At 38.7% G+C, this 24,028-nt stretch overlaps 1 protein-coding gene across 1 annotated transcript; it reads right to left on the minus strand.

Moving 5' to 3' along the window:
- Nucleotides 1-6,734: 6,734 nt before the first annotated feature.
- LOC141631871 (uncharacterized) lies at nucleotides 6,735-8,859 on the minus strand. Its single transcript, XM_074444487.1, has 4 exons — nucleotides 8,708-8,859; nucleotides 8,274-8,587; nucleotides 7,101-7,319; nucleotides 6,735-7,000 (listed from the first exon to the last, which is right to left on the minus strand). Exons 1-4 carry the CDS (start codon nucleotides 8,857-8,859, stop codon nucleotides 6,735-6,737), a joined length of 951 nt encoding a protein of 316 aa, XP_074300588.1.
- Between the last annotated feature and the right edge of the window lie 15,169 nt (nucleotides 8,860-24,028).

The raw sequence follows: 24,028 nt of genomic DNA on the forward strand, positions 1-24,028 counted from the left end.
TATGACTGGTGCTCGTATGTATTAGAATGTTTAGCTAATGCTGCAGCCGAGGCTCGCAGCGTGCAGTCACATCTGCTTGGTTATATCCCTTTCTTTATGATTACTTATTTTCAGCGGTATGATTACCGTGGCAAGAGTTCCCCAGATGGCCTTCCACTTATTCAGCATTAGGATCTCAAAACTCTATCGAATAGGTTAAAGGATGAGCTGGACGTGGGGCCACTGGGTCGACTAACTTTGTCGAAGGTGAAGTACCCGCGATGTCAAAACAAGACCCCTGATGAGAAGGACACTGGTAATACGATGTTGGCTATAGCTGGCGCGCCCAAGGCGCCATTGGCAAGCCCTACGCCTCTTCTGATTTCAACGTCGGGTACATCATCCGATAAGAAGTTTATTCAGATTGAACTCCCTCCCGGTGTTGAAGATGACGATGAGTTGAAAGCTAGGGCAGTAGATGTAAGATTTATGTTATGAATGTTTAATTAATCGCATATTTTTTTGAATATATATATATATATATATATATATATATATATATATATATATATATATTGAGCAGGTATATTTTGTGTATCTAGACTCTTAAATCTTTTTTTGTTACCAACTGTAGGGTGTACATGAGCTGTACTTGAAGATTCAAAGGAACGTTGTGGCGGTCTATTCCTGGTATACGGATGCAGCTGCAATGCTTAAGAATTTAACAACAGGTGCTTCTTCTTCAACTGATCTTGTTCCGTCACAAGCGACGCAAGCTTTTTTTGAAGGTGCAAAGGTGAAGGAATATGTTGAAGAAGTTGGAAATTTAGCTTCCCAAATGAAGAAGTATAATGATAACGCTCCCTCATTGTCCGATGTTGGCCAAGAAAAAAAACAGGCGGCCAAGAAAAAAACAAAGGCGAGCAAGAAAAGAAAGACCAAGGTTCCTAAGTTCGAGTTTACGCCTACTGTAGAGCCTGTATCACTTGCAGAAGATTCTGATTTGGGTGATAAATCAGGTGATGCGGCGATGTCACAGGTAATGGAGACCACTGATTTCTACAACACCGCTGAACTTAACGAAGCCTGTCTACGAGAGGAAGAGGAATGCGGGCTACTTTTAACCGACGACTTGACTCAATTATCTGATCGGCAGATTCTAGAGAAAATTTATAGCCCGGATGAAGTTGAAGAAGCTTACACAAAGCTCTCATTGAACGAGGAGTAGGAAAGTTTGGGAGGGGAAGTGCCTGACACTAGTGGTGCCCCTGAGAAAGGTGAACATGTTGTTGAGACGTGTAAGTCAGAAGCAACGAATAAGGTTGATGTGGATGTGGTAGGTCAGTCAACTGAAGATGCTTCATCTTCAGTTCAACTAAAATTTATTTCGACTGCTGATATTGAGAACGCGTTGCAAGGTTTGACAGATATTGGTCATGGTGGTGGTGAAGCGGTAGAAGGCTGCATAAAGATAGGTGAGGATGAGATTGTGCAGGGTATGGATATGGAGCTGTCTCAAGAACAGGGGCCTGTTTCTGGTGAAGGGGAGGCGTCTTTTTCAAAAGTAGCAAACAGGGTGGATGTGGATATGGTAGTCCCGTCAATTGAAGATGGATCATCTTCTTTTCAGTTGAAATTTATAGCGACAGCTGATATTGATAACGCGCCGAAAAAGTTGTCGACAATGGCGGCATGAAGTGGCACGGTGGTGCACCGAGAGAAACAGGGCGAGGTCGGGGAATGGATATGGAGTCGCCTCAAGATCGGGGACCCGCTGTGGGCACGAATCGGTGGTGGTTGGAGTAGTGCACAGCGTGGATGTGGATGTTAGTGGTGCACCGAAGCGATCCGGGATGAGGCTGTGCAGGGCATGGACATGGAGCCGCCCCAAGACCAGGGGCCCTACCGTGGGCCCGAACCACTCGTGGTTGGACGAGTGCCTGGTGAGGCTGTGGATGTTAGCGGTGTGCAAGGAGTGGATCGGCTTTGTTGACCGACGCCAAGTTAGTGGTGCGAAAGCACCGGATGGTGAGCCTTTGGCGTTGATCCGACCACAGTCTGTGAAGATGCATCGCAATAAGGGTTAGAGATTGGTAGTGGCATGGTCAACGAGGAAGGTGAGGGCCCTCTTGAACAACCCGGTTGTCTTGGTTCATTTGAGAATGATGACAAGCCCATGGATGTTGCGGAGGAGCGGATAAGGTGGTCGTCGAAGCACCCTCCTCCGAGTTTAAGTTGCCGGAATTTCGGTGTACATTTATATCTATTTGCGAGCTAGGCCGAGCATTTAAGGGGTTCCAAGTGAGGATTTTGGAACGACCGATGTGGCAGTTCTTCTCAACCAAAATAGTTTCCACGGATGGTGGAAATTTATGTCCCCCGGAGTAATATGGATCACCACCCTTTCCTATTTCATTCACCTGAGCCCTTATAGCGCATGGAAGTGGTCCCTGAGAATCGACTTGCACCATGGATTGTGGGGAACCCATGCCGGCGGGGCTTTGTTATTCTGTAGACCCGCAAATTTGAATAAGAAATTATTTAGGGGTGTTTTTAAGGAAAGGAAATACGTCCTGGACTACGTATTTAACAAATCAGAAGCTTGGTTGAAAGGGTGAGTCGATTAATTTCTATGTCAAACATATTAATACTTATATGTTGTCGTAACCATGTTCGCAGTACATAATTTTTTCTTTTCTTGTTGGGAAGAATTGGCAGTTTTTTCAGACTTTTTCTTCGTGTCACGGGAAGACATGTTAACCTTTGAACCTGGACAGGAAGTTATGAATTCTGTAATCGATTGTTGGTGCCTACTAATCAATAAGATGATGTATGACCAAACTGCACCAGTTGCATCCTCTCGTTGTTTCTTCGGGCTTAGTCACACCGTACTTGCCCTATCCTCACTCAATGCAATTTTTATAGTTCCAATTTAATTGTAACGTAAGTGTCTAAATTTAATAGTGCTGCCCTTCGTTTGAACAGAGCCCTGCACTGGATATTTGGAAAGCCAAGAAGAAAGGAATTGTTCTTGACAAAAGGACGAAATAAAAATCAAGGTGGGATGCTTGGATTCAATCGTGTTTGTCTCCATTTAACTTGGATCTGATATGGTAAGTGTAAATGTGACCTATTCTGAAGTGTAAATGTCATCACACCGAAAGTGTATATGTGATTTTCACAGAAAGTGTAAATGCCTGGATGTGATTAAGAAGAAAGTGTAAATGTCATGAAATATGAAGTGTAAATGTGATACATAGTGAAGTGTAAATGTCACGATGTATAGTGTAAATGTGATTATATTGAAAGTGTAAATGTGATGACATAGCGAGTGTAAAGGTAACTAAATAGAAAGTGTAAATGTCAGCACATATAAAGTGTAAATGTGAATATATGTAAAGTGTAAATGTCATGAATATGAAGTGTAAACGTGAGACATAGTGAACTGTAAATGTCGTGAGATATTGTGAAGTGTAAATGTAATGAAATATGAAGTGTAAATGTGATACATAGTGAACTGTAAATGCCATGATGTATAGTGGAAATGTGATTATATAGAAAGTGTAAATGTGATGACATAGGGAGTGTTAAGGTGACTAAATAGGAAGTGTAAATGTCAGCACATATAAAGTGTAAATGTGAATATATGGGAAGTGTAAATGTCATCACATAGGAAGTGTAAATGTGAGATATAGTGAAGTGTAAAAGTTATGACACAGGAAGTGTAAAGGTGACTAAATATGAAGTGTAAATGTCATGACATATATAGTGTAAATGTGAATATATGGAAAGTGTAAATGTCATGACACAGGGACTGTAAATGTGACGAATTATTGAAAGTGTAAATCTGAAATTTTTACTGAGTGTATCTTTTATGTCTTTGTTGTCACACCCGCCAGGTCTTCATCCCGATCTTATCTGGCAATAATGATCATTACAGATGTGCATGTATAAACTTCGTTTCCGAGCAGATTGAGTATTTGGACAACCGTCGATACGACGATGATTTTGAAAAGCTTCCATATTTTGGAATTTCACGTATTGCGGTAATAATTATAAATAGCATAGCTTAATTTGTTCTTTAGTGTCGATGTATTCTGGAATTGTAAACACTGTTTTTAAATTGACTTTTTTTTTTAAATTCCTTTTTACAGTGTGATTTAATGGGTGCGTATCTGGAGTATAAAGGGTTTGTCAGAGGTTCAAAGGTTGCCGGGTTCAAATTTGTGAATGTCGAATTTAAATGACAAGGTACGGGTTATTCTGCGTTTGATTGCGGGGTGTACATGATGATACACATACTGCTTTTCAATCGGAAGCTATTTGACTGCGCCTTAGGTGAGAGGGACGTTCTGAACCTCGTCCGGGCTGAAGTGGTGTCGATTCTTATCCTGAGTGACCATAACAAATTGAGGGAGAGCGTTCTCTCAAGGATAACCCAATTCAGGGAAAAGTATGGTCAAGGTCTGAACCCGGTCTCCAATGTTGCACAGAAGCGGAGTCTGGACGATGAGGAAGAGATTACGTACAGCAAACGTCCCCGTGTTGCAGTCCCACCCCCTAATCGCGTAGAAGGAAGCCTTGTGGTCAATCATGTAGCCATACAGGCGGAAAGCAGCCCCGTTGTTGTTCAAGCGTCAGCGCAGTCGTCAGGTAGCCAACCTTTGTCAGCCGTACGGAGCCGTCCCCGGGGCGGGGGGGATGGCTTGGGTTGCTCAATTGACTGTGGGGCTGCTGGTACGCAGACTCTTGTTGTCTCGACCTTCTTACGGAACAATCAAAGCTTGGTCAGGGGTATTCGTTCACGTCGAAAGCATGCGGTGGACTATTGCTTGTTAGACGACTACAACTTTGAAAATTCGTTAGTACCTGCCATACTCTTATAACAGGGCCAATTAGTTACGATATTTAATTTGTAACTACTTCTCAATTTCTTACTATTACACGTGTGTTTTATCGCAGCGAATCAATCTCTTGGTACAGTAGGCATGCCACGCTGCGCCGGTCCGACATCATGACTATGCTTCCTGAGGTTGTAATGTCGCCTGTTGTCATTGAGTCGTAGGCTGTTTTGTTGAACCATTTGGAGTCTGCTGAATACTTTCTTCCTAGGATGGCCTTCTTTGGGATACGTCATATGGTACACCCCCCCCCCCCCTACAAAGCCTAAAAGTTATACATTAGTTCTTACTTTTATTATGTAGTCTCACTCATTTATCTGAACAGGAATGTATCATGCGGCTTTTGGATATACGTGAAGCAGGCTCACAGTCTAATGACATCACTGATTGGCTGTATCACATTTTGGATACCTTCATCCAGGACTGTGGTAAAACTTTCAACCTGAATGCCCAATTTATTTTCGTACCTGTCAACGTTGGTGGGCACTTTGCATGCGTCTGTATAAATTTTGGACAACAAACTGTTGATCTCCTTGACTACCAACATCATGCCAACTGGGATCAGTCTAAAATGTGCAATGTTTCTCGCCAAGTGGCATCAACTGTTAGCGATTATTTGGACGTCAGAACGGACAGGGGATGTGAGATTACTAGCTTTGAGCATCGGCAAATCCCGTTCCGGCGCCAAACACCCCTTCCTAACATAACAGAATCAGGGATTTTCTGTATGATGTATATGCTGATGTACGAGGGTCAACCTTTTGAGCATCCGGACTTGGAGAGGAAGAGGAATCGACGGTACTTGGTAGTCGAGTTGGTGGCGACGCTTGTTCTAGCTGACATAAATGTCAACAGAGACATTTTTGAAGCAAAGTTGAATGGGTTTATCGCTGGAAAAGAAGATTTATGGGCCAAGTTACAAAAGAAGCGCAAAATTAAGGCTGTGTTGTCGAAAAAGTGAACAATTTGTGGACATAATTTTTTTTTAAATGTATTTTGTTTGGCAATCTTGAACTTAGAAAAGATAGTTTTGTACTGTGGTTGGCAATGTTTGCAAGTGTAAGTTTTACAGTAATGAAGTGTAATGGTAAATTACACTAATGAAGTGTAATGGTTGACTATTTTTTGGCATTTATAATCATAGTTTATTCAAAGTGTAAATGTGACTAAATTGCAAGTGTAACTGTTATCACACTTGTAATTTAGTCACATTTACACTTTAAGTGTAAATGTTAACACACTTAAAGTGTAAATGTTAACACATCGTGTCAACTTTATCATACTGAAAGTGTGAATGTAAACACACTGAAATTAAATTGAATGCAGTGTAAATGTGGTGACATGGGAAGTGTAAATGTGGTGACAGCCCAAGTGTAAATGTGAACAAACAAAAAGTGTAAATAAGAACAAATAGGAAGTGTATATTTGAATATAGGAGAAGTGTAAATGTGAACAAATAAAGTGTAAAACTGACTTAATTGGAAGTGTAAATGTGAAGATATTCAAAGTGTAAATGTGAGGATACAGTATGTGTAAATGTGAAGTTACGGGAAGTGTAAATGTGCTGACATGGGAAGTGTAAATGTTAACACCATTATTTGAAAATAAGTGTAATCACACTTGAAATAACATAAGTAATCCAAAATAAGTTCAAGTAACACAATGTTTGGCTATCTAATAAAACAGAGAGATTTTGGTCTTATGACAGTGTAACTCTAACGTTGGTGTTACTAAAAGTTACACCAACTGCAGTTCAAAGTTACGCTGCCATGAGACCAATTCCTTATCGCCCGCTCCAGTTATAGCACATCAAAGTTTTAAGTTACACACTCAAAATATATAGAGCAACACTTGTCACGATCCGACGCGTCTATTCTTATTCGACTCCAGCTCTTCCTCCTCCTCTCCTTCATCCTCTTCTGGTTCAGACGACCCTTCGCACAATGGCGTGTGTGCTGAGAAGGGGTTAGGGCAGTTTCTCTTGTCGTGATTTGTCATTCTCTTGCAATTCTTACACTTACGTTTGGGTTTCCTAGCCAACACCATTGCTTTTGTTTTGGCTGACACCAATCTTTTTCCGGTCCCCTTGTTTTTCGAATTCTTTGGTGGCAATATCGTCACTACCTCACATGCCGTACAATTCAGAAATTTCTCCATTTGTTGATTTTTATTCAACACTTCCCCTAATGGTGACAGGGACTGTTTAAATGATCTAATTACAAATGGAAAAGCTGTCAACATCAGCTATTCCTTTGTCTCGAAGGAGCCCTACAGCTTCATGAACTTCTGACCACATTATTGACATTGCAATTTGTTTTTCATCGATGACTTGCATGTTTTCTGTTCCTTCACCATCAGTATTGAAAATCCTTAATCGGAGATACTTTTTCATCCATCTATTCAGAAGATAATCTTCTGGTATAGTCTTTATCCCACTTGCTGAAAAAATCCAAATTATATGGCGGCATAGGATTCCGGTTCTTTCAAACATCGTACAACTGCAGCTTGCTTTACGTGTACCTGTGTCATCAGATAAAGCTAGCATGTAAGTGTGACCGTTAAAAATAGTGTCACTGATGTAAAGTGTAAATGTATTGAGTTGTAAAGTGTAAATGTTAAGTTATTAGAAGTGTAAATGTAATGATCTAAAGTGTAAATGTCATGAATTGTAAAGTGTAAATGCTAAGTAATTAGAAGTGTAAATGCAAACTAATAGGAAGTGTAAATGTTAAGGTACTAGAAGTGTAAATGTTAAGTTATAGGGGATTTAAATGTGTAAATGTAATGATCTAAAGTGTAAATGTCATGAATTGTAAAGTGTAAATGCTAAGTAATTAGAAGTGTGAATGTAAACTAATAGGAAGTGTAAATGTTAAGGTACTAGAAGTGTAAATGTTAAGTTATAGGGGATTTAAATGTGTAAATGTAATGATCTAAAGTGTAAATGTCATGAATTGTAAAGTGTAAATGCTAAGTAATTAGAAGTGTAAATGTAAAATTATAGGAAGTGTAAATGTTAAGGTACTAGAAGTGTAAATGTTAAGTTATAGGGTAGTTAAATGTGTAAATGTCATATGATGTAAAGTGTAAATGTCAGGAAATGTAGTGTAAATGTCAATAAGTGGAAAATTGTAAATGTTAAGGTATAGGAAGTGTAAATGTGAAGGTATTAGAAGTGTAAATGTTAAGTTATAGGGATTTAAATGTGTAAATGTCATATGATGTAAGGTGTAAATGTCATGAAATGTAGTGTAAATGTCAATAAGTGAAAAGTGTAAATGTTAAGGTATAGGAAGTGTAAATGTCATATGATGTAAAGTGTAAATGTTAAGTTATAGGATTTTAAATGAGATAAAAACAGAAAGTGTAAATGTCATAGCAAGTGTAAACTACCTTGACTGTACTCAACTTCAAAATTCTTCTTTCTGGTTGAATCTTTGACAGTAATTACCTCTAGCTCGCCTCTCTCAGTGAAACCTCCTGTTCTACATGTATCAATTGAGAAGATGGCTTCTTGTTTGAATTTTTGGAAAGCTGAATAGGTGTACACCTTTGCAGCATGAATCTTTAATGCCAGATGTGTTGACGCCGTTGCGGACGAGTGCTTATCCATGTTGTCAAGCTGCTTCTGTGTATGTCTTTGTTGGTCCATAGCGCTCTCAAAACGCATCCAAAACTCAACCAATGTTCCTGACTTGTGCTCAAACCTTTTGAAAAAGCTATTTTCGCTCTCTGATCTTTGAGTTGTCCTCATAATCGACGCCATCCTCAAGTCTCTGCAATGCGCCATCACCCACTGTCCCCTTATAGCATATGTATCTGCAAACCAATCATTTACGCCAACACCATGATCTTGAATTACTTGCTCCCAGATACCATCAAATTCTGCTGCCTCAAGCTCATCGTCCCATATAATGTCATTAATTTTACATATGAACTCATTATAATCGCTTCTCGAGATGCCAAACTTACTTGGCATTTTGTTCATTATATGCCACATACAGAACCGATGGCGCGCTGTCTTGAAAACAAGAGGGACAAATTTGATAATACTTGGGTCCTGATCTGTAATTATGTACTCGGGTTCCTTACCCCCCATTGCTTGAAAAAACCGGCTGAAAACCCAATTAAACGACTCATAATCTTCCCTTGCAACTAGAGCCCCACAGAACGTCACAGATCTTTTATGGTGGTCAACACCTGTGAATGGTGTGAATACCATAGAATACTTATTGGTGGAGTAAGTTGGGTCGAATGACACCGCATCACCAAAAATTTTGTAATTATCTCGGGCGGTACCGTCCGCCCATATGGCCCTACGTAGGCTGCCATCATCGTCAAGGTCATAGTCAAAGTAGAAACCTATTCTTGTTTCAGTCATTTCCTTGAAATGGTCAACAAACAACTGACCATCTCGTTCGTGAATGAAACATTTAACATCCCTATGGAAGTTCTTAAAATCATTTAAGCTTGCTCCAATGTTTTCGTATCCATTCACTTGTTCTTTGCAGATTCTGTATGTTTTTGTTGCTCCTATCTTCAGCTGCCAATCAATCATTAACAGATACGTCATATAAATATAACATGAATGGAATTATTTATTTAGTATAGATAGTGATTATGTATTTTAAACCCTTGAGTTTGAAACGATTATCATCTTGTGATAATCTGTTATGTTACGCGACAATTTCTGGAACTCTCTGTCCTTAAGTGAGATAAGCTCGTGATTGTGACCCTCGTGGAACCGGTCAATTAATAAAAGACCATTCTTCATATATAGTCGTATCCTCGCTTTACACCCAACTCTAGTGACCCTGAATATCCTCTGTGACTTCTCCTCATCCAGTCCATCATCCTGATCTTTTCTGGGCGTCTTGTGAGCGAAACCTTCTCGATTGCAGACAACGAGCTTTGAATTCATCTCACCGCCACGCCATTTTTTTGTTGTGTACCTACGTACATCAAACCCAAAAGCAATGGCGTATATCTTATAAAAAGTCACCGCATCCTCAACCCCCCAAACTCCTGGCCGATGTACGGTGTAAACCTCTTCTCCACCTCCTTACACGCTCCCCTGTCGGGTTGAACCCCATTCTATTTTACCAAGTCTGTAAATGTGCACAGAGTGTAAGTGTAAATGTAAATCTCCTCGAGATATGAAGTGTAAATGTGCTTTATTACGAAAGTGTAAATGTCATCAAAAGTGTAAATGTCAAAACTATAGTAAAAGTAAACATCAAAAAGTGTAAGTGTAAATGTCTCAGAAACGAAGTGTAAATGTCTTTGTTACGAAAGTGTAAATGTCATCAAAAGTGTAAATGTCAGCAGAAATGCAGTGTAAATGTGATGCTTTATAATTCTAAATGTCAACAAAAGTGTAAATGTTTTCAGAATGCTAACTCAAATTAAAACTATAATATTAACAATTAAAAGGTGACTATAACAATTAAAAAGTGAAATGTAAAACTATAGCAAAAAAAGTAAACATCCAAATGTGTAGCAGAAACGAAGTGTAAATGTCATTGTCTGAAAGTGTAAATGTCAACAAAAGTGTAAATGTACACCAAAAGTGTAAATGTGAGCAGGAATGCAGTGTAAATGTGATGCTTTAAAAGTGTAAATGTAAACAAAACTGTAAATGTTGTCAGAATGCTAACTCACATAAAAAATATAACAATAAATATGCAAAGGTGACTATAACAATAAAAAAGTGTAAATTTAAAAGTACAGGAAAAGTGTAAACGTGAGCAGTAATGCAGTGTAAATGTGAGGCTTTAAAAGTGTAAATGTCAACAAAAGTGTAAATGTTGTCAGAATGCTAACTCACATAAAAAATATAACAATTAAAAAGTGTAAATGTAAAACTATAGCAAAAAGAGTAAACATCCAAATGTGTAGCAGAAAGGAAGTGTAAATGTGATTGTCTGAAAGTGTAAATGTCAACATAAGTGTAAAAGTACACCAAAAGTGTAAATGTGAGCAGGAATGCAGTGTAAATGTGAAGCTTTAAAAGTGTAAATGTCAACAAAAGTGTAAATGTTGTCAGAATGTTATCTCACATAAAAAATATAACAATAAAAATGCAAAGGTGACTATAACAATAAAAAAGTGTAAATTTAAAAGTACAGGAAAAGTGTAAACGTGAGCAGTAATGCAGTGTAAATGTGAGGCTTTAAAAGTGTAAATGTCAACCAAAAGTGTAAATGTTGTCAGAATGCTCACTCTCATAAAAAATATAACAATAAAAAGTGTAAATGTAAAACTATAGCAAAAATGTTCATGTAAATGTTGTCAGAATGCGTACCAAACTCAAATTAATGAAAACCCAGCATGAAGATTTACTTCTAACAATCTTCATTTTAAACCCAGTAACAAATAAACAAAACAAGAATGAACAAATTCGATGACATGCAAAACTGTATTGATTACCTTCCTATTCAACTGAAAAATATGAAAACGTGACTGAAAACAATGAATAAAATGAAGAAATACCATTGATGCCATCTATTATTTGCATGTTTACGCTGATTTGGAGGATTAGAGAGAACTTTAGCTTCGTTTTGAGATGAAAGCACCCGGTTTTAGAGAGAAGAAAGAAAGAAAAAGGTTGGAATTAAGTGTGTTCAGGAAGGAAGAATATGGGAAGTGGAAACATAGTACAAAGGATATATGCTTTTGTCCGCAGGAAATGATCATTGGTAAGGACAATTTGCAGGAATTGTTGTCCTCTTTCATAGCCAAGCTTTTCCCTTTTTTTTTGGCCTACATTTTGTAAAAAATCTCCACCATATATGTTGTCCATCTAAGGGTCCTTATAAGGACTTAAGGACTCAAATGAGGTAAGGGACTCATTAGATCTCCTCTATATATATATATATATATATATATATATATTATATTGTCATTTTTTTTTCAGGTTCAGTGATCCATCCGTTGTGAACTTGATATCGAACACTATTGGATGCAACTACAATGAACATGCTCCTAATTGGAAATTGGCGTCATCTACTATAAAGAAGGATTGTTGGAATTGGTTTGAGGTATTAGCAATTGTCATTTAATTTAATATTAGGTATTTTATTCATTTATTTTATATTTATTTATAATGAAGTTTATTTTCTAACTTTATTTTTTATTGAACAGTGGTGTGTTAGTTACGATTCCCGCGACAAGGCAAGGGTTAAGAAGGCTTGGGAAGATGCCATAAAGACCCGTTTACGGCAAATGACTTATGAGCTTATCATAAGGAAGAGCATGAAAAGCCGGATTGGATTAGTGTTGAGTTGCACCGCAAATTGAAGAATAGACCACTTGATGAACCTAACTTTACGGACAAATCTGAAAAGTATTCGGCTAACCGTAAGTCGGGATGTGACGAGAAGGGGAAGGCGTTGGGTACTCACATAATGGGTCGAAAAAACACATTGCAATATATGGACTCAATGGTAATTTCCTCACTTGCTTTTTTAATTTATTACCTTTTTTTTCTTTAACTTTATTTAAAGTTAGTAATTATATTTAACCAATATCAAAATTGTAGGTTGATAAAGATGGGAAAGGAGAAATTCCGTCCGCTTTGCAGTTGTTGGAGAAGACAAGTAAGCATAGCACAAAAGGATGGTTATCCAAAAAAGGCAGTCAACTCTTCGTAAGTTACTATAATTATTTAATTTTAACTCATTTTTTCAATCATGATTATTTAGTAGATGGTATCTAATCTTTCGTTTTTTAATGATATGGGTAAGATCATCTCAAAGAAAACTCAGCTTCAGAGTCAATGGGTCGAGAACATCGATGATAATGAGATTTATATTGAAGAACATGGAGGATTTGATAAGAAAGGTAGAGTACTTGGCACGGGAAATGCAGCACCACAAATTTGGGAGCACCACCGCCGCTCGACTGGTAACGTCTTTTCTACTCCTCATACTCCGGGTTTTATTGGTAGAGTCGCAAAAGAGAATGCCCGACTTAAGCAAGTCGAGGCCGAACAATCTCAAAGGATTGCGGCAATAGAGGAGTTCTTGAGTCAACAAGGTTTTGATACTCAAAATTGTAACCCCGGAGGTGTATCTCAAGCTACAAATGACTTCGATGATGATGGTGGCGATAATGCTAGGCTTAATCCTACTCCCGTGTATTGATTAGTAGTTATTAGTTGGTTTATGAACTTATTTAGCTTTATTTTTTGAACACTTGTTTAGTTTAAGTTTGTTGTGTACTAAACTTATATAAACCTTTTATTTTAAGTTAATGCGAAAACTTTGTTTGGAAATCTCGTCTTGAACGAGTTGTGAATTTGTCAAATGCTGGAATTTTCTGTATGTTTGCAGGAAACCGTATGTTATTGCTTTATAAGCAATTGGGGGAAGCTGGAAACGCTATAAACCTCCTGGAAAATTTTTCGCTGCGACGGATTTTCCGTCGCAGATTTTGACTTTCATGTTGACCTTTGTGTCCACGTGGCCTGAATGAACAGTGTCTTGCGACGGAAAATCCGTCGCAGATTTTGACTTTTATTTGACTTTTGTGTCCACGTGGCCATAATGAATAGTGACTTGCGACGGATTTTCCGTCGCATATTTTGACTTTCATTTTGACTTTTGTGTCTACGTGGCCTGAATGAACAGTGATTGGCGACGGATTTTCCGTCGCAATGTCAGTTTTTGCGACGGGAATTTATGACGTTTTAACCAGTTGCAAATTTTCATTTGCGACAAAATTTTCGTCGCAGAACAAAAATTTGCGAAGAAAATCAGCGACGGGCTGTTTCCATCGCAAATGCTAAATTTGTGACGGGATTTCGTTATTTGCGACGGATTTATCCGTCGCTATGGAAGCTTTTCTTTGTAGTGTCAGCTATAATCCTCTTCTCTCTCTCAGCCGTGTCCTTCTCGCTCTCAGGCTGAGGGTACCTATCCTCCGGGTACCGGTAAAATGAGGGATGCGGCCACCCAGCTGGCATCGGACGCCCTCTACTCAGATGATACTCGTAGAGAGGGAATAAGGCTAGGGCCTAATCCCGCTCCATCCTAGCTACCCTCTTGCACATATCTAAAAGCAAAGCATCACGACGCCCTTTGTCCATGACCTCAGGCGCCTCAAAGACAGGAGGTGGAATAAAATTAGCCGGTAAAACCGAATGAGAGGTAGAGGTAGAAGGTGCAGGCGTAGGCGTGGGTGTAGGTGTAGGCCCAGCCTGCGGAGGTCCAAACGACTCTCCAACTTCCCTAACAGCAGGGGAAGTCCTCTTCCGTTTCCTAGAAGCGGGAGGAGATAATTCAAGGAGGTAAGAAGGTGTAGGTGGTGGTACTCTACCGGTCACAGTAGGCAAAGGTGAAAGACGGGGTAGAGAAGGTGAAGGTAGAATCGCAGAAGTGGAAGTGCAAATCATCCACGTCCGACGGTCAGCAGTAAGCCAGTTCATTGAATACATAACAGAAATGTCAAGAACATTATCCCTATCATAATACTTATAACCACGGGGAAAATCAAGGAAGAGGCGGCGGGCAATACGAGTCACTAGCCCACCAAACGCTATCGTACCCGCTACTTTCGACCCAACACTCTTAAAATGCTGAGCTGTCAAATATGCAATGTTTAGAACAAATGGGGTACCACTGATAATGTTCAGGTACCCAACTAAGATGGACAACTCAGTATTGTTAACATTGTTAGGTTCATGACGAGCAAAAATAGTTTCTTGAAGGAGACGTAGAAAATAGCGGGCATAGGGTAAATGGACGTGGGCACCAGGACGTTGACCATAGGGAATGTGTGAAAGTGTAGCCTAAATCTGACACGTGAGCTTCCTAGGAGGCTCAAGGCAGCCTTCACTAACTAGACCCAAACGTTCCCCGAACTCAGCTAAAGTCCAGGAAAAAGTAGTGTTGAATAGTCAGGAAGTGATACAAGTGCTCCCATGGTCAGTCGCATAGGCCGCAGGACTAAAGTCAAAAGAGCTAAAAAACTCTAAAGTGAGTGCCCTATAGGTGAGCTCCTTCATAGTGGCCAATCGCGACATCCCCATCTCGTTTAGCAAGCCAACAACAGGTTCTAAAATTCCTAGAGTCTCTAGTTCAGAGCGACACAAAAAATGGGTCGAGGTTATATGACATTCCTATGGGTGACTTTTTTTGTAGGGATGGTTGTATCCTTCTTGTATAAGAAAGGACTGCCTACGTATCCACCTGAAGAGGTTAAATCAAACCATGCTCGTAGTTCAGGTGTTTTTTTTAGTTAAGTGCAGATAGATGTTGCCTTTGATAGATCAAAGGTTGTTTGAAACATGGCAAGGTGCAATAACTTAGACTCGATAAAACATGCAATTTCAAATTAGAACGCTTTGAGGAATTGACTTGAAAGGGATATTGTGGTCACTAGTCGTGAAACTCGGGTAAGGTTTGTGGTTACTAGGGTTCAAGGGTAGTATTTCTTGAGTTGGTCTAGGTTGGTCGGGTTTGTGAAATCCTCCCCGTCTAGGTAACTCAATCTCGCTGCACCACCCGAAAGTATTTTCTTGACCAGGTACGGCGAGGCCCAATTGGGTTTGAATTTCCCCCTCTGATCGATGGGTAATGGTGCTCGAACCGACTTGAGAACCAAGTCGCCTTCTTTGATGTTTCTGGTTTTGACTTTTTTGTTGAATACCCATTGTATCTGTCGTTGGTATAGTTGTACGGCGTGCAAGGCGTTGAGTCGCCATTCGTCTAGGAGCGTGAGTTGTTCGAACCTTCGACTGGTCCATTCCATCTCAAGAACTTTACTTTCCAGTATAATGCGTAGAGATGGAACCTCCAACTCCACTGGTTGAACTGTCTCCATACCGTATGCTAGGTAGAAGGGTAATGCTCCTATTGGTGTTCGAATAGAGTTTCAGTGTCCCCAGAGTGCGAATGGGAGTTTGGACGGCCAATCGCGGTAATTGTCTTGCATCTTTTTTATGATGGTGACAAGAGTTTTGTTTACTACCTCTACCGCTCCGTTGGTTTGGGGTTGATAGAAGTATGATCGATGCCACTTGATTTTGTATTTGTCCAGCAAGGCTTGTGTTTTCGCCCGAAAGTGGGAGCCTTGATCGCTGATGATTTTATGGTGTTGAACCATATAGCTTATATGTTTATGTTTTGATGATGTCAAGGTGTCTTATAATTTATATACTTGTTGCGTGTAATCGTTTGTCTAAGTGTTTTAGAATCAATTTATTACAAGCAAGTAACAAAGAAGATTGTGATGATAGCATGCATGCTCAAGCCTCTAGCCAAGATCAAACGATATAAAGATTCATTCAAGATTTATGTGAAGACGAAGTCCGTCTAAAGATTAATCAAGCTTGGATGATGACGTAACCTATACTCGAAGATCTCCTTGAAGATTAGAATAGTATAGGTGATTATCTCGTAACGGTAATCAAGAATGAGTTTCTTGAATTGGTAAAGTTATAGCTTTGCAGCTATAACATTACTAGTAAAAGAGCTCAATGTTATAGCTCTTCTACTATAACATTGAGATGCTGAGTTTTTATACACGACTTATATTGTTTCGAAAATTGTTTTGAAAATTATTTAAAGTTTATTTTAAATGTTTTAATAAAAGTATTTATATAATAAAGCTCGGTTTAGTGCGGAGTTTGGTTTTATCTTGGACGTTGACTAGTAGTTATCTTGGACCAACTTATGAGTTGGACCATACTACTAATTAGGGTTTCAATATGGCCTCTCATAAAACCTAAATTCTAACCCATATGTTAAGACTAAGGCTTTCACGAGTCACAAGGCATATGAGCCGTGACATCTCGTGTTACCTAGGGTATGTTTGGTAAAGATTTTATTCTATAATAAAATCTTTACATATCTTATATATCTTACTTAATATATTTGTTTATGATAAAAGATATTCTTGTTTTAGGAAATCTTATCATAATCTTGGAATTTATAGTAAAGATACTATTTGAATAGATTATATTCTATCTCTTGGAATAATCTTTATTATCTTTTAAGGCTTTTAGGAAAGAGATAATAAGAAGATATGATTGGTTTACATATCTTATTATTTCGGCTATAAGGGTTTGTGCAAAACCGTGTGGCCTACTCTTTCTTTCCTATAAATACTTTGCTATTTACAACATCTAAAGTAGAGACCTTAAGCATAAAAATTGATTTTAATTTTACAAAGCAAACCGTGTGTTTTCAAGCAGAAAAACCGATTTGTTATTTTGAAAGGTCGTGTGTTTTAAAGCTCGCATACTTGTTCTTATTTTATCGTTATAAGATAATAGTGCTTACTTGATTTCTTACATATTCATTAACGTGAACCTTTGTTAGAATCATTAGTGCTTTCTTATTAGCGTAAGTTAGTCACTCGAGTATTTAACGGTACTCATTGAGTTACAGCTAGAGTTAGTTGTACGAGTTGGGTTAGTAAATTTGTAATCCGTAGAAAGGTACTAAATTTATTAATCGAGAATAGTGGACGTAGGTTTCGACTTGTGAAACTGAACCACTTCAAAAACCGTGTGTCTCTTTGTTCTTTCGTTTATTTCATTTACTTTCATTAGTTGATTAGTTAAAGTTTAATCAATAGACTTTAAATAATCAATTACATACGCATAATCGAAAAAGCTTTCAAAAGTTTTAAATCCTCAATTCACCCCCCCCCCCCCCCCCCCTCTTGAGTATTTTGGATCAATAGACTCTTCAATTGGTATCAGAGCCTCGTGCTCTTGATTGCCTAACCGCAAAGAGGCTGATCTATCTTGTTTTTCATTTATCTTATCGTTTTATATTCCGCTGCCTATCACGTGATAAATGGATTCTAAATATCTCAAGTGTCCCGTCTTTGATGGGAAGAATTATGGATTATGGAAAAACATGATGACTCACTATGTGAAAGGTCACGATTGGGAGTGCTGGAGGATTATCCAAAACGGACCGCACAAAATTCTTGTGGCATCCGAGGAAGGCACTACCTATGAAAAGAAAGAAGAGAACTATGTCGAGGCCGACTACAAGAAGGCCGAAAATAACTCCAAAGCAATAAGTCTCCTACAAAACGGAATGACTTCTACAGAGTTTGATCGGTTTTCTTCATGTTCCACGGCCAAGGAGATATGGGATGGGCTTGAACTAGCTTATCAAGGTACTTCCATTGTTAGGAAGCACCGAATAGATTTGCTTATGCAAAAATATGAGCTATTCATTATGGAGCCTAATGAGTCCTTAGATAGTATGTCCGCAAGGTTTTCAAGCATCATAAACGAACTGAAAAACCTAGGTAGGAAATTCAGTACTGAGGACATTGCTAGGAAGGTTCTTAAGAGCCTGACTAAGAAGTGGCGTGCTAAAGTCATAGCAATGGAGGAATCACGAGATCTTGAAAACCTATCCTATCAAGAACTCATCGGTGCTGTTATGGCCCATGAAATTACTCTTAACAAGGATGACGCTGAACCAAGCCGTAATAAGACTATGGCCTTAAAGAGCGAAGAAGTTGACTCTAAACGAGAGGATGAAACTGCTCTGTTTGCACGACGTTTCAAAAATAAAATATTTCGAAACAAACAAACAAAATCATCCTACTACAACAACAACAAGTCATCCAACAAAAAGGTCATAGAATCAAAGTCATCTTTCACAAATAGAGGTTGCTTCAAGTGTGGAGAATCTAGTCATATGATCAAAGATTGTCCAACATGGGAGAAGATAAAGGACAAGACAAAACGTGAGAAGACAAAGAGAGAATTCAAACAAGTTACAATGGCGTCGTGTTGGGGAGACCTTGACTCAGAAGATGACGAGGAATCTGAAGACGACGAAGTGGCCAACCTTTGTCTCAGCAGTGTTAGTCTTGACCTAATCTCCGACAGCGACGATGAAAGCAAAAATTCTCACTCAAACTATTGCTTTCTTGGAGAATCAGACGAAGATGACGATGAAGAGGTAAGTTATCTTGAGCTTAAAAAACGTGTTAAGAAATTGTCTACAAGTGCCTTAATTGAATTCTTTGAACAATCTCTTTATAAGTGTCACGAACAAGACTTGGAATTAAAGGATCTGAAGGAACAGATTCTCGAAATCGCAGAAGAGAATCATACTCTCAAGGCCAAAGCTAAGAAGTTGAAATCTAAGGTTATATCTGAGAAAGCAACAACGTTAGATTCGACTATGGCTGAAAAGAAGGAATTAGAGTCCAAAGTTATAGCTAATGAAGCTATAACTTCAGACCTAAAGCTTAACATCAAGCACCTTCAAGCCAAAGTTATAGCTAATGAAGCTATAACTTTAGAACTTAGAAAAGCCAGAGAACTTTTGGAAACTAAGGTCACATCTGATGAAGCAGTGATCTTAGACCAAAAGAAAGAGATAGATTCTCTTTTAAAGAAATTGAAGGAATCTAAGACCGATATGATCAATGTTAAGAAACAACACATCGATGTTGTGTTCATTCTTAACAAACGATTCCAAGACTTTCGTGATAACTTTAAAAAGGACAATGATGTAGATCACACGAAATGTCAAGAGGAAATTAAAACCCTAAAAGACCTACTTCTACACACTAGAAAGGTCCACGATAAGCGGGAAGGTAGCACAAAAATCCTAAACTTCCTAACCGAACAATCTGACAATAATATGAAGTTGGGGTTAGGACATGAGTGCTACAGCCGTAGAGATCACTCTAAATGCAAATCAACACCTTCGGATTTTGATTTTAGGAAAAGGAAGTATGTTGATCTTCCTGAATACTTGATTTGCAATTACTGTGGTCATACGGGTCACATCCAAATCAATTGTGTCAAAAAGGCTCACGATATACGAAAAAATGCCGACCATGCTAAAACTGTTGACACGGTTGATGAGAATGATGAAACCCCCATTAAAGAACCTAACGAAGAAAGGAACAATAAATTTCATTGGTTCTATGACATGGCCTTCGACTACAGCAAGAAACCTAGCACCTCACAAAACCTTTGTCGATCTCAACCTAGTAAACCTATTCACAAGGGAAATAGTCAAGAGAAACCAAGAGAAAACCCTAACCCAAGAACTCCTCCCAAGCAAAATAAACCAAGGGTTAGAAAAACGGTTATTAGACAATTGTGGATACGAAAGGATTTAGTATATAGAATAACTAATCATAAGGGACCGAACTTAGCTTGGGTACCTAAAAATTGTATCTAATCTTTTCTGCAGGAAGTAGTGAAAGAAAACAACCAATGGTATCTTAACAGTGGATGTTCAAGACACATGACCGGAGATAAGAATTTATTTCTTTCACTCAAGCCGTTCAATGGAGGAAAAGTGACGTTCGGGGACAACAAAAAGGGAAAAGTCATTGGCGTTGGCAAAATCAGAATTTCTAAGTCTCACGCAATCAGTGATGTTTATCTCGTGGATGGTCTAAAACATAACTTGCTAAGCATATCTCAACGATGCGACAAAGGTAACAAAGTAGTTTTTCATACTGATAGTTGTCGCATTATTATTGAAGGAACTAGCAATGTTATTCTCGAAGGCCACAGGAAAAGAAATGTTTATATGGTAGATTTAAATGTTGTGCCTACTAACTCTTTTTCATGCATGAAAGTTACTCTTGATGATCCTTGTCCATGGCATAAACGATTTGGTCACATTAGCTCACTAACCTTGAATAAACTCAAGAAGTGGGACTTGGTTTAAGGGTTACCTAAGATCAAGTTCGATCAAGAAAGGATGTGTGACACGTGTGCAAGGTGCAAACAAGTGAGATCATCGTTCAAACCAAAAAGAATAGTAAGCACAAATCAAGCCTTCGAATTAGTACACATGGATTTATGTGGACCAATGAAGGTAAGGAGTAGAGGAGGATCCAGGTACGTCTTTGTTCTTGTAGACGATTACTCAAGGTATGTATGGCCTATCTTTCTTCATTCAAAAGACCGAAACTTTTGAAGAATTTGATTGTCTTATAAAACGTGTTCAAAATAAGTATAAGACTAATCTTGTATCTATTCGTACAGATCATGGTACCGAGTTTGACAATCAAGCTTTCATAGAATATTGTAGAGTTAATGGTGTAGGGTATAATTTTTCTGCACCAAGAACTCCTCAACAAAACGGTGTTGTTGAACGTATGAATAGAACTTTACATGATATGGCACGTACAATGCTTTTGTGTAGTGGTTTACCTCGTAACTTTTGGGCTGAAGCCATAAGTACTTCTTGTTACATCCATAATCGTGCTATGATCCGACCTATTCTTAAGAAAACCCCTTACGAACTCCTTAGAGGTCGAAAACCTAATATCTCCCATCTTCATTGCTTTGGGAGTAAATGTTTTGTTCACAATAACGGTAAAAACCGGTTAAGTAAATTCGAACCTAGGAGTGATGAGGCGATTTTCATAGGATACTCAGATCATAACAAGGCTTACAAAGTCTTCAATAAAAGAACTCTTTGTATTGAAGAAAGTTTCTCTGTCATCTATGATGAGGATAACGTGTTTGATAAGCCTGTACAAGATGAGGAAGAAGACTTGGATGAACCTGACTTCCGTCTTTCAAGAGACGATCCTCCGGAACTAGAATTGGAGGACAATGAGATTGAGGGAACGAATGATGAACTTGATCGTTCCTCAAAAGATAAAAAGGAGAAAAACAAAGTTATAGTTGATGATACTATAACATTGACTCAAAACAAGAACTCCCAGACCAATGTTATAGATGATGTTACTATAACATTGAATCCAAATCAAGGTGTAGAGTCTGAGGTTATAATCGGCTCTAATACAACACCCGGATTGGATTCAGGGGGAACTTCCTCCAATTCCGATCCAGATGAAGTTGGGATAAGCTCAAATAACGATGAAGAACCAAGTACCTCAAAAAAATGGAAATACAAGAGCTCACACCCCATGGACAACATTCTAGGGAATATTAAGAAGGGTGTTCAGACAAGATGTTCCTTGAACAACTTCTGCTTTTCTACTCTTTCCTATCCATGATCAAACCAAAGAATATCAATGAAGCTCTTACTGAATCAGATTGGATTATATCTATGCAAGAAGAGCTACAACAGTTCGAAAGAAACAAGTTTTGACATTTAGTTCCTAGACAAAAAGATCGTTCAGTCATTGGAACAAGGTGTGTCTTTAGGAACAAACTAGATGATGCCGGAGTCATTGTCAGAAACAAAGCAAGATTGGTGGTCCAGGGTTATAATCAACAAGAAGGAATAGATTATGATGAGACCTTCGCACCTGTTGCTCGTCTTGAAGCTATTAGACTTCTAATAGCCTTCGCTACACACAAAGGGATGAAGCTCTTCCAGATGGATGTAAAGACAGCATTCTTAAATGGATATTTACAAGAAGAAGTCTTCGTTGAACAACCTCCCGGTTTTAAGAATATCAAATTTGAGGATCACGTTTTCAAATTAGATAAAGCCCTATACGGATTGAAGCAAGCACCTAGGGCATGGTACGATAGATTATCTAAGTTTCTACTTGACAGTGGATTTAGTAGAGGATCCGTCGACAAAACCTTATTTCTAAAAACTGAGGATTCTGACCTTTGGGTTGTTCAAATTTACGTCGATGACATTATCTTTGGATCTACCAACCGAAGCCTATGTAAATATTTTTCTGAGTTGATGACTTCCGAGTTCGAGATGAGTATGATGAGAGAATTAAAATTCTTCTTAGGTCTGCAAATACAACAAACTGAAGAAGGCATTAAAATCCATCAACAGAAATATATTAAAGAATTAATTCGGAAATTCGGGATGGAAAACTCTCATGCAATGCCTACTCCAATGGTCGAGAACAAGAAATTGACATTGGATGAAAACGGTAAATCAGTTGATGAAACTACTTACCGTGGAATGATTGGGTCACTGTTATATTTGACCGCAAGTAGACCAGATATAATGTTTAGTGTATGCGTTTGTGCGAGATATCGATCATCTCCCAAAGAATCGCATATGACGGCCGTAAAACGAATTTTACGATACTTAATTGGAACGGCCAACTTATATTTGTGGTATCCAATGGAATGTAATTTTGATCTAGTCGGTTATTGATGCCGACTACGCAGAATGTTCTCTAGACAGAAAAAGTAAGTCGGGTGTCGCCACATTTGCCAAAATCTCCTTCTTTACACAACCATCACCATCACCTCCTTTTTCAACTATCACCATCATCATGAATCCAATCCATGCAAAAACCACCCGATCATCAACCCGTCACCACCAAAACTGCCACTCTCATAAAAAAACATCACCCCTACCACCACATGATCCCAATTCCACTAATTTTCCTTCACCTCAACAAAACCCAACTACTCCCCTGTTTCATGGTTGGGACGAGTTGATGTCCGAAGGTAAAAGACGCTGTCTTTTCAAAGGAAAAAATAAGGTAGTTGTTGATGAAAGTGAAGATGTGGAGGAACCCGAGGTTATAGTTCGGAATGGTGTTGCTCGTACCATGCTTCGGGATGTTCCAAAAGCCGCGACCAAGGAAGGGTTGAATCGTGTTCGTCTTACTCATGACGAAAGCATCCTAGTTAATCGAGTTTTAAGGTATTCTATTCATGGTGGAAGGTACTATCCGAAATCTTGGTTGATTAATGTTCCCGCTCTTAAATTCTTTGTTGATTTTCTTGATTTTCAAGGGTGGAGTCACATTAGTCAGTTTTCGTGTCCTATTTATCCATTTGAGGTGGTTCAATTCTTTACTAGTATATCAATTAAGAAAGGAGTCTTGCATGCGGTTGTTAATGGGGTTGATGTGACGGTCCTTGTTTTGGATTTTTGCTCTGCTTTTTCGGTTCCCGATGACGGAATCGAAGTAAATCCGAGTCTTGAATGGTCTAATGTGGTGATTGAAAAAGATATGTTGGTTAAAAGGTATTTTGAGGAGGTTGGGACGGATGGAGGTAATATTGTGGTTCGTCCTCTCTCGGCAAAAATCAAGTTCCTCTTAAACTTTTTGTGGAATACAGTTGTGCCGAGGAGAGGAGGTCGTGATAAGGTGTCGAGTTATGAAGCTATCATGGTTTATTCTTGGTTGGAGGGACAGAAAGTGAATTTGGGTAGTGTCGTGTTGCACCGTATAATCCAAACAAGTCTCACGGTAACAAAAAAGAAGTTGAGCACCACAATCGACTTACCATATGG

This window comes from Silene latifolia, chromosome Y, assembly GCF_048544455.1.
Source record: "Silene latifolia isolate original U9 population chromosome Y, ASM4854445v1, whole genome shotgun sequence".
Classification (NCBI taxonomy): Eukaryota; Viridiplantae; Streptophyta; class Magnoliopsida; order Caryophyllales; family Caryophyllaceae; genus Silene; species Silene latifolia.

What these genes read in the sequence shown, in the direction of transcription:
- LOC141631871 (XM_074444487.1), bottom strand. Translation starts at nt 8,859, where the DNA reads ATGCCAAGTAAGTTTGGCATCTCGAGAAGCGATTATAATGAGTTCATA. An exon ending in GGTGTTGGCGTAAATGATTG is followed by an intron (nt 8,588 to 8,707) that starts GTTTGCAGATAC and finishes CTTTTTCAAAAG; the next exon opens with GTTTGAGCACAAGTCAGGAA. An exon ending in TGAAGTTGAGTACAGTCAAG is followed by an intron (nt 7,320 to 8,273) that starts GTAGTTTACACT and finishes GGATTTTTTCAG; the next exon opens with CAAGTGGGATAAAGACTATA.